The 15,438-nt window shown below is 54.3% G+C and overlaps 1 protein-coding gene across 1 annotated transcript in view; it reads right to left on the bottom strand.

Annotated features, from left to right (window-relative positions):
- FBLN5 (fibulin 5) overlaps positions 1–14,458 on the bottom strand; it is a 65,556-nt gene extending 51,098 nt beyond the window's left edge. Inside the window, exons 1-4 of the mRNA XM_004584338.4 lie at positions 13,943–14,458; positions 10,599–10,653; positions 8,038–8,089; positions 6,537–6,791 (exon numbers count right to left, since the gene is read on the bottom strand). Of these exons, the coding sequence (XP_004584395.1) occupies positions 6,537–6,791; positions 8,038–8,089; positions 10,599–10,653; positions 13,943–13,959 (379 nt within the window). The 5' untranslated portion in view covers positions 13,960–14,458. The remainder of the gene's footprint in view (positions 1–6,536; positions 6,792–8,037; positions 8,090–10,598; positions 10,654–13,942) is intronic.
- Between the last annotated feature and the right edge of the window lie 980 nt (positions 14,459–15,438).

Raw genomic sequence — 15,438 nt, 5'->3', positions numbered from 1 at the left:
TGGGGTGGTGGCGGGACTCCAGGGATGACAATGACATGCAGTCCCACTCAATGGAGTCCCTGGAGTTGTGTGAGGAGGTGCCCCTGGCAGGTGGCAGGCCCCCGGGAGCTGCTTTCTCAGCTCCCGGAGAAGCAAAGTCCTTACCGAGGATGAAAAGACACACCTTCCAGGGATGCGTGCAAGTTCATTCAACCTGGAAGGTGTCCCCAGTCATCTTTTCCATCACCCTGCAGCTCTGCTGAGCACTGGAGTTGATAGACCCTGGCCCCATGCAGGGTGTGGCACAGACCCAGCACCAGGCACCAGGCAAGGCTGGAGCAGGGGGCGCAGGAAAGTGAGGGATGAGACACAGAAGCAGGAAGGCTCCCCCTTACTTGCACATGTTCAACAGCACCCACTCCGCCTCCCTCCATCCTCCTCTCTCCTTCCTTCCCTCTAGCTGCCTGCTGCCCACCTGTTGATTGTCACCTGCTAAGTACTCCCCCAGCTGCTGTGGATAAACAGTGAATGCTGGGGTGGTGCTAATCCAGGTCTCTGGGAAACTAAAGAGCTACTTTTCTTCTCCTAACAGCAAGGTTGACATCTTGGGCCCATCACACATGACTTACATTGCTGGCAACAACATGTACGCTTCCTAATCCAAGGTTTCAGTCAATTGTAGTGATTGGGGAGTAAGGATCCTCTGTCAGTCAGATGCCTTTCACTACTATTGTCTTTTTAATTGATTTCTTCTTGAAATTTATTTATTGGAAAGGCAGAGTGAGAGAGAGAGAGACAAAGGGATCTTCACCTACTGGTTCACTTCCCAAATGGCCACAACAGGTGCTGGTGCTGCCTCCCCAGGCTGCTCAGCAGAAGCCGGATCAGAAGGGGAATAGCTGGGATGTCATCTAGCAACCCACTATAGGATGCTAGCATTACAAACTTAACCCTTGGTGCCACAAAACTCCAGGTCTTTTTACTTATCTACCATTTCTGATAACACAAAGGCCTCCCTCCCAAATCACTCTGCATTGAGATCAAGGCTGAGTGGGGTAGAGCGGCAGGATATCCTGGGGTCCCCAGTCACATGCAGATGAGGGCCAGAGGAACCGCTGCAGGAACACAGAGCCCGTGTAAGCAACTCTGTGCTCCCACTCCTAGCTGCGCAGTCAATCCACTCCCAAAGGGATGCTTGAAAACAGGACTGGGCAGTGTCCAGTGTCATGGCTGGGAGCCACTTCCCTGCTCCCATATTGCAGTCTCGGTTAGAGTACCAGCAGATGCAGGATCTTCATTCTTGCTCTCTCTGTGTTTCAAGTAAATACATGTTCAGGAAAAAAGCATCTACAACCAGAACAGAAGGCCGACCCAATACACCTCTTACAGATACACCTGAACACACCCTCCCACTAACTTGGCAAGCACAGGGCCATGTGGTCTGTTGAGCAGGGGACTGCCACTCATTGTCCCTGCCTGCTACTCACAGGAGTCCCAGAAACTCGGTATCTGGGCTGGGACCAGTAGAAGCAGAGCTGGACAGCCCTGCTGTGAAAAATCCACATTTCACCTGGCCCCTTGCTTTTCCCACACAACCGGCCGATTCCATAGTGGAATATAACAAAAAGGAACAGGGCCATACCAAGAAGCATGAACCAAGAACAACTTACAGGTCATTGAGAAAACTGCCACGCTAGGCAATGGGGAAGTGACCAGCTGCACAGAGGCACCGAGGGCTGGCCTTGTCCCACCAGAGGGACCCCACCCAACACAGGAGAGGCCAATGGCTGCCCTGACCTCATCAAGCTGCGAGCCAGCCACCAAAGCCAACTGCAGCTGGGGTAGGAGGAACCTCCTTATGAATGGGGAATTGGCGTCCATCCAGCAGAAGATGTCACCGAGCATGTAGGCGGACTAAAATACCCGTAGAGGAGACCACGGCCCTGGCCACCCAGGTGAGAAAGAGTTAACAGGAAATCCAGACTGTCTGGACACAAAAGTGATGTTCCCTGAAGACTGGAGGGGCTGTGAACATTCTCAGGTTACCCAGGGCAGAGAGCTGAGGCCATTGGTGCAGGTGTTACCAAGCTAACTGCTGAGTCCCTAGACCCTTTCCTTAAAAAACACTGTGCACTGCCCAAAATAAAACACGTAGGATGGCCCAGGAGGTCAAGCTGACTGAAAGACATTTATGGAAACTTCCTCTTAAAACGAGTCATAAAGTTACACCCAGATAGACAGTCACACGAGGGAACTTCAAAAAGGTCATGAAGAATGCAATGAAAACAGAAGTTGACTTTGGTGCATAAAAAATCTTTTACAGAGTTTTCTCTTAGTATGCATTTTGGTAAGCTCTTGCAGGCCTCTTGCCCAGTGCATCAAATAACAAGACGGGGTCAGGGCTGTGGTGCAGCCTGGCAGGCCAAGGCGTGCAATGCACGCATCCCACATTGGCAGCCCACATCAGGGATCAGGTCCCTGCTGCTCTACTTGTAATCCAGCTTCCTGCTGATGTGCCCAGGAAGGCAGAAAAGATAACCCAAGTGCTTGAATCTCTGGTACCCTTGTGATGGCTCAGGGTGGAGTTCCTGGCACCTGCCTTTAGCTTGGCACAGATCTTGCTATTATGACACCTGGGAAGTGAACCAGCAGATGAACCAGATCTCTCTCTCTCTCTCTCTCTGTGTGTGCTTCAAACAGATAATTAACTAACTTAATAAACATTAACAAAAATTCGGCAGCAGATCTAGTACCTTCCACATTCTGAGGTTGTGATTTGCATGAATGGTATTTCAAAACATTTAAAATCCACCAAGGTATTTCAAAACAGCTGCCGCTGCTGGCAAGCCAGATGTAAATATTTGAGTCTTTGGTTGTCCCACGTGCTGCTAAGAGTTTGGTGGCTTGTGGCCTGCGACCTGGAGAGATCCCTGGAGTTCCATCCACTGACCCCAGGGTGAGACTCCTGATGCGAGACCAGCCCTTTGTCTTAAGATGGAAGAAACTCCAGGAGTGCTACACAGCTACGCAGCACCAAAGACGGTAGTCCTGCCTTTCACCTGGTCCCTCCCCCTGCCACACTATGCTGCCTCTCCCAAGACTTAAAAATTATTCCTTCCTTGTGTGTTTTGTTCTACTAACAAGCTCAAGCAGTTCAGGACTTACATACACAAAGTAAGCCTTCTGTTTCTCTTTAAGTGCAGTTCTGAGACTTGGATGGAGCAGGACCTACTACTCAAGGTGTGGTCCCCAAGCCAGCGGCTCCACCTCACCTGTGAGATGACTCGCCAGGTCCCTGGAGTTGGAATCTTTCTCCTGGCGAGTCCCCCACACACTGGCATTTGAGGACAGCTCTTCTCAGCAACTTCCTGTGGTGCCTCTCTGTTGAGGTTCCCTGGAAGCACAGGTTGGCCCCCAATTTCTACTGCTGGAAAGCAGCAAGAAAGTCAACCCTTGGGGCAAGCTACGTGGCACAGTGGGTTACCTGCAATGCTAGCATTCCATATTGCAGAACTGGTTTGCGTCCACGCTGCTCCATTCCTGATCTAGATCCTTGCTAATCCACCTGGGCGTGCAGCAAAGGATAGCCCAAGCACCCTCATAGGAGACCCAGCTGGAGTTCCCCACACCTCGCCTCAGCCCTGGCCCAATACTGGCTACTGTGATTATTTGGGAAGAAATTCAGAGAATAGAAACTCGCTCTCTCTCTTTCGGTAACTGCTTCTTTTTTGAAAAAAAAAAAAGTTTATTTTTATTTGAAAGACAGCTTTACAAAGAGAAGGAGAGACAAAGATCTTCCATCCGCTGGTCACTCCCCAAGTGGCCACAATGCCCGGAGCTGAGCTAAGCCAAAGCAGGAGCCAGGAACTTCTTCCAGAGTCTCCCACACAGGTGTAGGGTCCCAAGGGTTTGGGCCTTCTTTGCTTTCCCAGGCCACAAGCAGGGAGCTGGATGGGAAGTGGAACAGCAGGACACGAACTGGCGCCCATATGGGATCTCGGCATATGCAAGGCAAGGATTTAACCACTGAACCATTGCACCAGGCCCTGCCTTTCAAATAATTAATTAACTAAAACAAACCCCAACTCCTCTACAAGGTTGGTAATATGAAAGCTCATTTCAAGGGACAGAAGGGAGCCAGAGGGTGAGGGCTGTAAGGGGTCTTACGGCAGGAACAAGAGACATGTTCGAGGAACGAGGCACCTTGCACTAAATCAACACAATAAGGTCAGTAATTGACGCATCCCCCCCTTCCCATCAAACAGTCCCCGCAGTCACCATTAATGCTGTTGCAGTCACTGCTGAGGGTTGGCTTCAACTTGGAGGAGGAAATGGGGGAGGAGCAAGGCTTCCCAAACTCTCTCAGGGCTCACAGGGTGCTGCCACACCACACCCAGAGCTGCATCCGGGACAGCCTGGCCCCCTCCTGTGGGAGCAGTGACCCCTCGGGGCTCACCTCCTTGGCTTCCCTTGGCATGCCCCCATGCCCCATCTTCCCCTGCTCTCTTCTGCCCCCTCGGTGCCTTGCTTGCCCATGGCCTGTTCCCATCCCAGCCCAGTCCCTGGAAGAACAGGGTGAAAGCTCTGCCCCCTGCTCTTGCGCTCTGCCCCCTGGGGCCCCTCTCACAATGCCCTGAGGGACCTCCTCAGGCCGGGCAGGAAGCTGGGGTGGGCCGGAGGGAAGTCAGCAGGAGCTGCAACTCGTGAAAGCATAACGCTGGGCATTTCTGCAATGGACGGCCCAGTGCCAGTCCTCGCCCGGGGTTCCTGGGCTGTGTTTTCATTACAAAAGGGCCATTATGAAGGCCTGGCATCTCCTCGGGGACAGGTTCGGAGCCCTCGATGGCATGACGTCACAGGGAGCGGGTATGAATAGATGTCCCAGACATGTCCTCATGGCCAAGGGCACTGGGGACCCTAGCAAGAGGGAAGGCTTGGCAGCAACAGCTCCCAACTGCTGTGCAAAAGCAGCCAGCAGGAGGGCCGAGACAGCCAGCATGGCCTGCCCTGCCAGCCCCCAAGGCCTTGCCCTAAAGCCTGGCACCCAAGGTGTGTGGGTGCCAGGCCCTGAGCCCTGGAGGGGTGGTGCCTCTACCCTACCCCCACCCCATCTTAAGCCACATTATCTTTGGGGATGGTTTCCACCTGATGGGAAAGGGGATGCTACTTGGAGAGGTGGGGCTGGACCTGCCTCCCGCCTGTGGGATCACTCGCCACTCTCAGGGGCTTAAGAGGCTAAGGGCCAACAGGCTGAAAAACCCCTGCCACTTACAATGGCCATGGTCCCTGCTGCCCCACAAGGCTGCAGCGGCTTACAGGCAAACCAGATCCGCTCAGCCCTTCACACATGCATCTGTGTTCAGGGTGAACACCAACCAGCACCATTCACACACACACATAGACATTCTCCCACACACACACGCAGCATTCTTACACACTCACACTCAGCCTCACAACTCTTCCATACACACCCTCACGCATTCTCATCCACACACACCCATATACACACACATTCACTCTCCACACCCTTACACCCTCACACACACACACACTGCAGACTAGTGCAAGCAGATCCTGGGGGTCCGGGTGTGTGTATGGATCTTCCCTATGCTCTACATCTCATCCACATGCATGTGAGTGTGAGTACACATTTATACAAGAGGGCCTCATGATGTAGCTAACATGGTCTCTACCTGCTGGTTACTGCAGAACCCTCAGAACCCTAAAACCAACAAATACTCCCTGAAGTCAGAGACAAACCAATGGTCACCCCAAGATTAGGGCTATAGGAAGGAAAATAACAGAACTTCAGATTTATTTTGTCAAATTCTTTTAAATTTTCTATTTTTCGTAAGTGCTCTGTGCTCTGAACCGTAGAGTATCACAGGATACGCACAGATGTTATGATACGGATAATAGGATACGCACAGAATGGGAATGCAAGCACAGAGAGACTTTGCAGATGGGAGTATGTGATCCAAAAAGGCCACAGCCTTCATTGAGAACATGTCCCAATGCCACTCAAGGCTACAAGGCTTTGATCACAGCCAACGGGACCACAGCGAGGGCCACAGTGGTCAGTGGGTGCTAGTACATCCTGGCCACTTCCTGGGGTCTCTTGCTGTGAATTCCCATCAAAGCGACCTCTTTTGATCAGAACTACTTTGACTCCCACCAAAAGAACCAGCTTTCCTTCCAGGGCAGTTGACCTGGGCCTTCCAGGCTTCTTTTGCAGGTGGACATCAAGCAAGGGAGAGGGGAAGATGGAGCTCTGGCCCTTTCTAGAACTCTAGAGAATTCACGTACCAAGTTTGAGCAGACACAAGTGTCGGTTAACTGGGAAAAGCCTGAGCGTAGTTTCTGAGTATACAGAGGGGAGTCAGGAGACAGAGGACAAGTGGCCTTTGGAGGGCTGTGACTGACACAGCAAAGTGCACCTGAGGGATGGGACAGGAGCAGCAATACAGTCTATCAGGGTGACAGGTGCCCATGGGAAGAACGTGTCACCCTGGGCTGAGGTCACACCCCGGGGAGGAAGGAAGATGGCAGCTACTCACCCACACACTGGTTGCCTTCATCCATCTGGTACCCGAAGCGGCAGATGAGAGGCCTGGAAATCGTGGGGTAGTTGGGTGCTGAGAGAGGTGGGGCAGCTGCTGGATAGGGTCCCGAGTAGGACGTGGAATAGGGGTTGGAATAGGGCCCGCGGTACACAGGGTTCGTCCGCGGGATGCACAGGTAGCCACCATTCTGGTTCACACACATCATGTCTCCGCGGCACGCCTCGGGGATGGTCCGGCATTCGTCCACATCTGCTGAGGCCACACACGGGGACCCTGTGTTAGCTGGCCCCAAAGACACGCCATACACATGCGTGTGCATGGCAAGGGAGCTCCAAAGACCAACAGCCATGCGTGAGGAAGACCTCAAGACACGCCAGGCCAGCCAGTCAGCACCTGCTACCCACAGGTGACAGACAGGAGCTCCCAAAGCCTTGCTTTCAAGGCAGCATCCACTGGGCCCCACAAGGCAGCACCTACAGTCCCCAGTGGTGCCGGGAAAATGATGTTGGCTTGGCAGGGGCATGCGGGGGATGGGGGAGACAAACAGCAGCTGAGCCCCTTCCAAAACCTGGGCCCAGTGGCCAGCCTCAGAGGCTGCTTCCTGGGCAGAGGAGGCCTGACAGAAGCTCTGTCCACCAGCCCTCCTGCCTAAGAAACCCATGCCATGCTGAGTCCCACCCCGGAGACACGTGTACCCAAACCATCCTGTTCCCTGTGAGTAGGTTAAAGTGACAAGGCAAAGGGGAATGAAGGCAGCGGTCTAAATTTAGGTTGTTAGTCAGCTGCCCTGGAGCTGGGGAGCTTATCCTGTACCAATTCAGAGGTTGGGGGGCCCTAAGGAATCCAAGTCCTTAAAAGCAGCAGACACGGCAGAGGATTGGCCAGAGAGGTGCTCCAAGGGGGAAGAAAAAGAGAGTGGATATGCAAAGTATATTTGATTCATTATGAGTCTTTTTCAGGATGGACCAGGGGACCACCAGCAAAGAAAGAGGGGAAGCTGGGAGGGATCCTCAGTGAGAAAAGAGGGACTCAGCTCCAGCCACACCAAGCTTCCCTGAGTGAGTGGGGCAGTGGAGCCTCTGTTTCTCCCCCAGAGAACAACACAGCCACGCTGACACCTGCTATGGTCAGCGTGGTACACCCAGGTTGAACTCCCTGCCTAGGAAACTAAGAGGTCATTAATGTGGGTATTGACCAAGCCACCAAGTCTGTGATCATGGTACAGTGGCAGTACCAGCCAGAGAGCCCCTTGCAGGCAGGGGTCAGCTCTCCCAGCCCCCACTGCGCTCAGCGGGTAAAGGAGGGAAAGGCACCTCTGCTTTCCATCCCTGCATGTCGCCGGGGTGGCCATGGGCAAGGCCATCAAGGACTGGACAAGATGGAACAACTGAGGAAAGAATGCACACACCTGACCCCTGCTCAGCCACCACAGGCTGGCCCTGAGTCCTGTCCCTCCCCCGCCCCAGCCCAGAGAGAGATCTGCGTGGGCTCCTACCTAAACACTGTCCCGACTGGCGGTCCAGGTCAAAGCCGTTAGTGCATTGTTGCTGTGGGAAAGAAGAGAGAGGAGACACGCAAGGTCAGTTCGCCATGTCCTGCCGTCCTCTGCTACCAGAGCATCCGGGCTGCATGGCGGAGCATCCAGGGGATGGAGTTTAAAACCCCCACTCCGCACTACAGCTCCCACGGACTCTTCTTACACTTTCCCCTTACAGGCGTTCCATCCTTAGCATCACCCTCCAGCCTCCACATCGTTGCTCCTCACTCCCCATTTTTATCACTTTTCAAAAAGAGATTTTTGCAGGGGCCTGCATCGTGGCACGGCAGGTCAAGCCACCAGCTGTCACATCAGGCTCCCCTATCAGAGCTTGAGTGCTGACTGTGCCACTTCTGACCCAGTTCCACATTCATGCACCTGGAATGCCCCAGGAGGTGGAGCCCTGCCACCGATGTGGGAGACCCTGATGGAGCTCCTGGCTCCTGCCCAGCTCTGGCCATCTGCTACCGCAGGCATTCGGGGACCAGAGGATGAAAGATTAGTCAACTGATTGATCATTATCTTAATTTCCCTCACTCTCTTTCCCTCTCTCAAATACAACAAATCATCTTTAGAAAAAGATGTTTAGAAGGGGCAGACGGACAACCACCACTCTCTGGTTCACTCCCCAGAGGCCCACACTGGGAGGCAGGAGCTCAATACGGGGCTCCCACGTGGGCAGCAGGGACCCGAGCACTTGAGCCAGTCTGTTGCCCCCATAGTCTGCATTAGCAGGAAGCTAATCCGTCAGGAGCCAGGCAGTCTGGGCACACAGATGTGGGAATGGAGCCTTCACAGCCCAGAACATAGCTGCATCTCCTCAGGCTATTCATTCTTTCTCAGGAGAAGTGATGCTGCCCACATCCAGGCACCACATGTTCCAGGTGTCCGTTCTTTTTGGGAATGGACAGACTGCACTGAAGGGCCAGGGCTCTGGGCATCACAGGTCCTCACTCTCAGGGTGCCAGGCCTCACGATGCAGTGGATAAAGCTGGAACATGGCGTCAGTATCCCCTGTGGGCACTGGTTTGAGTACCAGCTGCTCCACTTCCAATCCAGCTTCCTGCTAACGTGCTTGGGGCAGCAGCAGAGGATGGCCCACATGCTTGGGCTCCTGCACTTGGAAGAAGCTCCTGGCTTCCAGCTGTAGACCAGGCCAGCTCCAGCCATTGTGGCTATTCGGGCAGTGAACCAGTGTGTGGAAGCACTGTCCCTCACTCTGTCTTTCTCACTGCCTGTCAAATTATTAAAAAGTCCACTGGGTTACCTGACATCATAATCAGCTCTCATCCATACCCTCTGCAGAACTTTCCCATGCCTCAGCCTCCCTGTCTATAAAATGGGATGATGGTCTTCACTTCTAAGCAGCGTAAGTACTCAATGTATTACTACGCGCAACGTGGCCACCCACAGCACACACACACACACACACACACACACACCTGTGACTGCTGCCCAATCTGAGCCCCACTCAGTGCCTTCAAAGGTGTCTCACGGGCTGGAGGGGGCAGCTCTATGGGTCCTCCGAGGACTAACAGCCCACGTTTCTCTTTCCAAGAGCCCTGCCATTTCCAATGACCTGCACCTGCTTCAGCCTCCCAGCATGGGGGGAAAGGTGTCCCCTCCTGTCCAGAGCCTGGCGCTGCTCTGACATGGGGCTCCTCTTGTGGCTTCCTCAGACTGGGGACATAGATGGGGTGGGGCACCCTGAGCCTGCAGGAGGGGCCTGGCCCACCTGGATTCCCTCTCCCACCACATTACAAAGACTAGGCTGTTGCAGGTGCTTCTAAACCCTTGCCCTGAACAAGGCCCACCCACCCCCTTCACACTCCTCCCTGGGGCCCCCAACCTTCAAAGAGCACTCCCAGCCCTAGAGCTGCATTACTCAGTGTGCCCCACCCTACTACCCCTGCTGCAGTAGGGGACATGTGTAGGAATAGACACAGAGCCACCAAGTATCTTCAGCAGTCAGCCTGGGGACATCATGGCCCAGAAATACCAGATCATGTCTTGGTTTGAACGTGTAAGAAAAATCACTTAGAGCTGGTTCATTCCCCAAATGCCCATTGCAGCGGGGGCTGAGCCAGGCTGAATCTGGGCATCAGGGACTCCACCCAGGTCTCCCACATTGGTGGCAAGAATCCAAGAACTTGAGCCAGGCCTGCTGTGGAATCAGACTCCCATCCAAGCACTTGGGTGAGGAGTGCAGGTGTTCCAACCAGCATCTTAGCTGCTGTGCCCACAACCTGCCCATGACCTTGACTAAGACAGCCTTGGATTTGGGAGTCAAAATCCTGAGTCCTGCTGTGAGCCCTGCCACTCAGAAATTGTGTCTCCTGGACCAAGTCTGCATCTGTCTGAAACACCACTGTCATTTCTGTACAATCAAGGGCTCGGGTTAGGTACCCTGCCAAGGCCCCCGGCCTCTGCCATCCTGGATCTCCCACAAGCAAGGTTGGTGTCCCCTGGCCTGGCTTCCGATCAGATCCCCAGACAATCCAAAACCACAGAATGCTTACCTGAGCCTTCCCGGGACTGGGCACCCAGAGCGCCAGAATAGTGACAGTGAGTATCCTGCAGAGAGCGAGAAATCAGATGTGAGTCCTATGGCTTCTTCAGGGCTGGGGAAGCTTCCCTGTCAGGAGAGCCATGATTTTACAGTGGCAATGTCACCACGTGGGAGGGGTGACACTCTCCCAGGAGGACAAAGGGACTTCCAGATACCCTGACCATCCCACACAGCCTCTTATCTTCTGCTGGCTTCATATGCTACAGTAAGGAGTTGAATGAAATTTTAAATAAAGGGTTTAACTTCTTCCTCTCTTCCCACCAAAAAGTCTGAAAGTCATACTGTCGGCTTCACAATGTGTTGTTAGTGCCCATTCCTCATGCAAGATCTCTCTGCATTTTGAACCCCTCTGCTTGGCAATGGTCATGGCAAACTTCTCAAACCACACCTCATACTGTGAAAGGAAAAGTGGAAAATGGAGAGAGGTGTGACCTGGCCAGAGCTGTACCCCTCAGGCCATGTTCATGACCATGGGTGGGCTGGGACAGCCCAATCCCCCAGTGCGGTTCTTCTGGATATGGCCAGAACACGCTGCCCCAGCAAGTTCCAATGGAGGGGAGCATGCAGAGACCCCATGCAGATGGAAGAGGAACAAATCCCGTAGGCAGAGTGGTCTGGAAACCACGGGCCATTGGTGCTGGCCGTCCCAAGCCTCTAACCCTCCCTAAGCCTGTCCCCTTGCCCTGTCTCATCCACAGGCTTTCGTCCAGTGAGATCGTGGCCACTGATATGCCAGAAAAATATAAACCTGTACCTCCTCGTGCCTGTTACAATGGTCATGCAACGATGACAAGTGTTGGAGACAATGGAGAGAAACTGTCATTTTAATGTGATGATGGGTAGGTAGACAATGCAGCTACTACGGAAAAGACGAAGGAGTCCTCCCCAACTTAAGCATGGAAGCAACATGAAATCCAGCAAGTTGACCTCAAGGGACACGCTCCCAAGATCAGAAAGCAGAGACAGTCTCAACGGCCGCAAGGCCAACACACAGCCAGAGGGAAGGGTAACTGTGGTCTACACATCTGAGGGGACAAGACACAGACTTCAAGAGGCAGGACATCCTGGCACAGGCGACCGCATAGGGAACTCAGAGGACGCTATGCCACATGCAGCACACAGCCATCGGCGGGCACTGTCTGACTCCTCACATGGTATGTGGAGCAGGTGGAGAGAGGAGAGTGGTGACTGCCAGGAGCTCAGCAGAGAGAAGGCAGGAACTTCTGTGTACAGGGACTAGAGTTCTAGTTTTACAAGATGGAAACAGTGCTGGCTGTTAGTGACCACTGAGCTGGCTGCTTCAGAGTGGTTAAGATGCAAAATGCTACGCTGTCTAGTATAACTTCTGCTGGGGTCAGTGGTGACTGATCCAAGCAAGCACCTCTTGTAGCCAAGGACACTGGGCAGAGAGCTACAAAAGCAGGACCTGGCCACTGTGCTCCAGGGCCACATGGACGGATCATGTGCCTACATCCCAGGGAGGGCACGGACAGAAATGCCCACTGGATGCTGAGAGAGCTAGGTAGAACTGCCACCAGACAAATCAGGGAAGACTTCCTGCTGGAGGTGACATCACAGACTTTTTCAGTGGGGCAGTAGATTGGGTCCTGGTTGGCTTCAGTGGCCTATGTCTGCCAAAAGCAGCCAGGGCCCTCTGCAATCTCTCTCTCTCTCTAAGAATTTCTACCACAGTACACAGCTTCCTCATGTCTGAGACATACAGCCTGCCTGAGCTGGCACCCCGGGGAGGGGGTACTTGAAACACTGGAGTCAGGAGCCATCCAGAGGGACCAGAGCCTTGAGGCTGAGTGAGAGTTGCAAGCCCATTCATGCTTCTGGTCCCCACCAAACCAAACACAGACGGCGCACCCACAGGCTTCCATCCCATCTACACTCCCGCATGAGCCAGGTTCTAGAAGACTGGAGACAGCCTTGACCTTATAGAGCGCAGAGCCAAATCCCAAGACTTTTTGATTTTTTTGCAAAAGTGAGATTTCTATCTGGAAGGAATGAAAGAACAGTAACAAATTTATTTTCCAGTCTGTATATTATGAATTTCAATGTTTTCCTGTTTCTTCACATGAAGTTTCCTTTTGGTGGGTTATAAAATCCTGTCTCGTTTATGTTGGAGACAGAACAGACTGACTGCATGCAGTGGGCTTTGAGAGCTGGTGGGAAAGGCATGCTAACCCCGCGTCTCCCCCTTTCTCCCTGCTCCCTTGGCTGGAAGCAGCCCCAGGGACTGGCCGGGGCCAGTTCGCAAGCCCGACCTCCTGGAAGAGCTACAGCTGGGTGCTGGGGGCCAACTCAGCTCCAGGCTCACAGAGAAGGTTTTCCAAAAAGGAAATAAATAGCCAACACCACTGTTCTTGCGATTGGACCAAGAGCTGCACCTTGTCAGGAAAAACCCAAAAAGAAAAAAAAAAAAAAAAAAGCACCAAGAGCAGGACCCCGGGGGCGGGAAGGGTGGTCCCAAGAGGTTTGTAAAGCAGGTGAGATCACTGGTTTTGCACGCCACCCTACAGAAGGAGGACAGCAGAGTTCAGAACTTCCAGCCAGACAAGGTCTGATCCCGGGGCCAAGACGACACGGAGACATCTCAGTGGTCTGCTTGCGTGCGCACGCACACACATACACACACTGGGGCACAGGCAGTTTGCTTGCCAATGGCAGCTATGTCTTCACGAGTCCACAGAAGGGACAGCGTAGATGCCACCTAAATCAAGCCTGTCCAGGTTGCAGGGTGACTGCGCTGTGACTGCGGTGTCCCTAGAAGCAGCCGAGAGGAGCCCCCATGCACCTCTGCTGGAAACTCCAGGGTCCCACACAGACACGGAGCAGAGGCACTCCCGCGGCGAGCAGCGAGCCCGGCGGCTTGAGCAACGGCTGATACACAAGATCATCTCTAGGGAACTAGAAATTGGGCTCCCAAATTTATTTATATGTATATAGACATAGTTTTTAAAAAGTCTAAAAAGGCGCACCAAGTTGCTGCCTGACTACCACCACCCCCACCGCCCCCTACCCAAAGAAGGAAGATGCAAAGCCCTGAGAATCTCCCGGTCCCGAAACGGTGTGAGAAAAACACCCACTCCCTCAACAAGGCTTCAAGATGCGAATCACACAGACGCAGCTTTTTATAATTAACGGTATCATTGCATCACTAGCCAATGCCTTTTCCAATATCCTGACACTGCCTGAATCCCAGCCACAGCTATTTTTCCAATCCGTCAGGTCTTGCAGTAAAGTTTCCAGACCCCTGGAGCAAAGCAAAGCGCGGCGGTCGGAGCTCACCTTCCGAAGCCGGGCATGTCCGGAGGCGCGCGCGGAGAGGCCAAGGCGCGGAGTCTGGAGGGCTCTCCCCGGCGGGACCCTCGGAGGAGCGGCGGCGCGGCGGCCTGCGCGGGGCCCCTGGGGCTCGCGGGAATTTCTATTCCAGAGGGGCCGAGCGAGTGGCGGGCGGGCGGGCGGGCGGCGCGGACTCGGGGAGCGCGCCGGGGTTGCTGGGAGCCACTGCAAGCCCTGGCCGCAGGCACCTGGTTTCGCTTAGCCCTCTTCAGTAATTCAGCATTAAACCAATTGGAGGAGGAATGTTAAAAATGAACACTTCATTTTCGAAGTATGTTAAACAATGCAAATGGGGCCTCGGTCTGGACGCAGCTGGTTCAGATTACGGCGCTCACCCACTGGCGCGACTCCTCACAACAATCTCGGGGCGTCTGCCAGGGCCGAGTGCTCCGCGGCGCTGGGAGCCGAGCCCGGCCCTGCTGCGCGGGGCTGCGAGCGCCCGGCCGGGGGCGGGCCGGGGCGGGGCTGTCACGCGCGCGCCGCGTGGCTCGGGGCGTGCTGGGCGCAAGGGGGACCAGGGGGGCGGGCGGGCCTGGGGCCCGGGGTGCGAGGGGTGGCCAGGGGGCGCGGGCGGGCTGGGGCCCGGGGCGCACAGGGAGGAGAAGGGAGGCCAGGGTGTGTGTGCCCAACTCTCCCCGGGCCCTACCTTCTTTAAAACATGACTCTTCAGTGGCTTTCTCGCCCACATCTCCACGTCTGCCTGTCACCCTGGGGACATTCCCACCTGTGGCCCAGGCGAGAAGGCTGGGAACTGGCCGCTGCTCCCTGCTCGGCTCAGGAAACTTTGCGTATTATACCCGGACTGTGTGTTACCTCGGAGGGGTTGCAGGCGCAGGATCAGTAAACACACTAACTCACCTTCTGCGTTTCCCTCACTTCCTGCAAGATGGTGGTGGAGAGGGGACATCAGGACACTGGCGTGAGCCACTGTCCCTGCTTCCCAGGGTCTGCGTGCAGGAAGCAGCAGTCAGGAAGCTGAGCCAGGGACTGAATCCAGGTACTCCGATGTGGGATGTGGTACTCCGTGCCCGGCTGGATGCCTACTCCAAGCACTGTGCGGCCATGAACCTCTGCGGTGGGCTTCTTGATAAGGCTACCTTCCACCAACCCTGATTCTCCTCCTTGCACAGTCGCTCATGTCTCCCTCTCCCACCTGACAAGGTTTTAGCCCGCGGAAACCACCTTGAACCCTTTGCCTGTACTGTTCCCCTGTTATCCAGGGTCAGAAAAGATTAAGTGGAAAACTTCGGAAATCCACTTGTAAGTTTGAAACTGGAGTCCTGTCTGGCATCCATCCGGTAAGGAATCGTGACTTATGGCTCTGCTCAGTTTCCATGCAGTATACACTCCCTGCCTTGGATTTATCTGGAGGCTGTCTCGGCTACCACAGCCACTGCTGCAATACCCCAGGGCTTGTGTTCAAGCCTTGATTACACTCAGCG

This window comes from Ochotona princeps, chromosome 26 (genome assembly GCF_030435755.1).
Source record: "Ochotona princeps isolate mOchPri1 chromosome 26, mOchPri1.hap1, whole genome shotgun sequence".
NCBI classification, from domain to species: domain Eukaryota; kingdom Metazoa; phylum Chordata; class Mammalia; order Lagomorpha; family Ochotonidae; genus Ochotona; species Ochotona princeps.
Note: the sequence above shows the minus strand (reverse complement) of the source record. Positions and strands in the feature narration are given on the sequence as shown.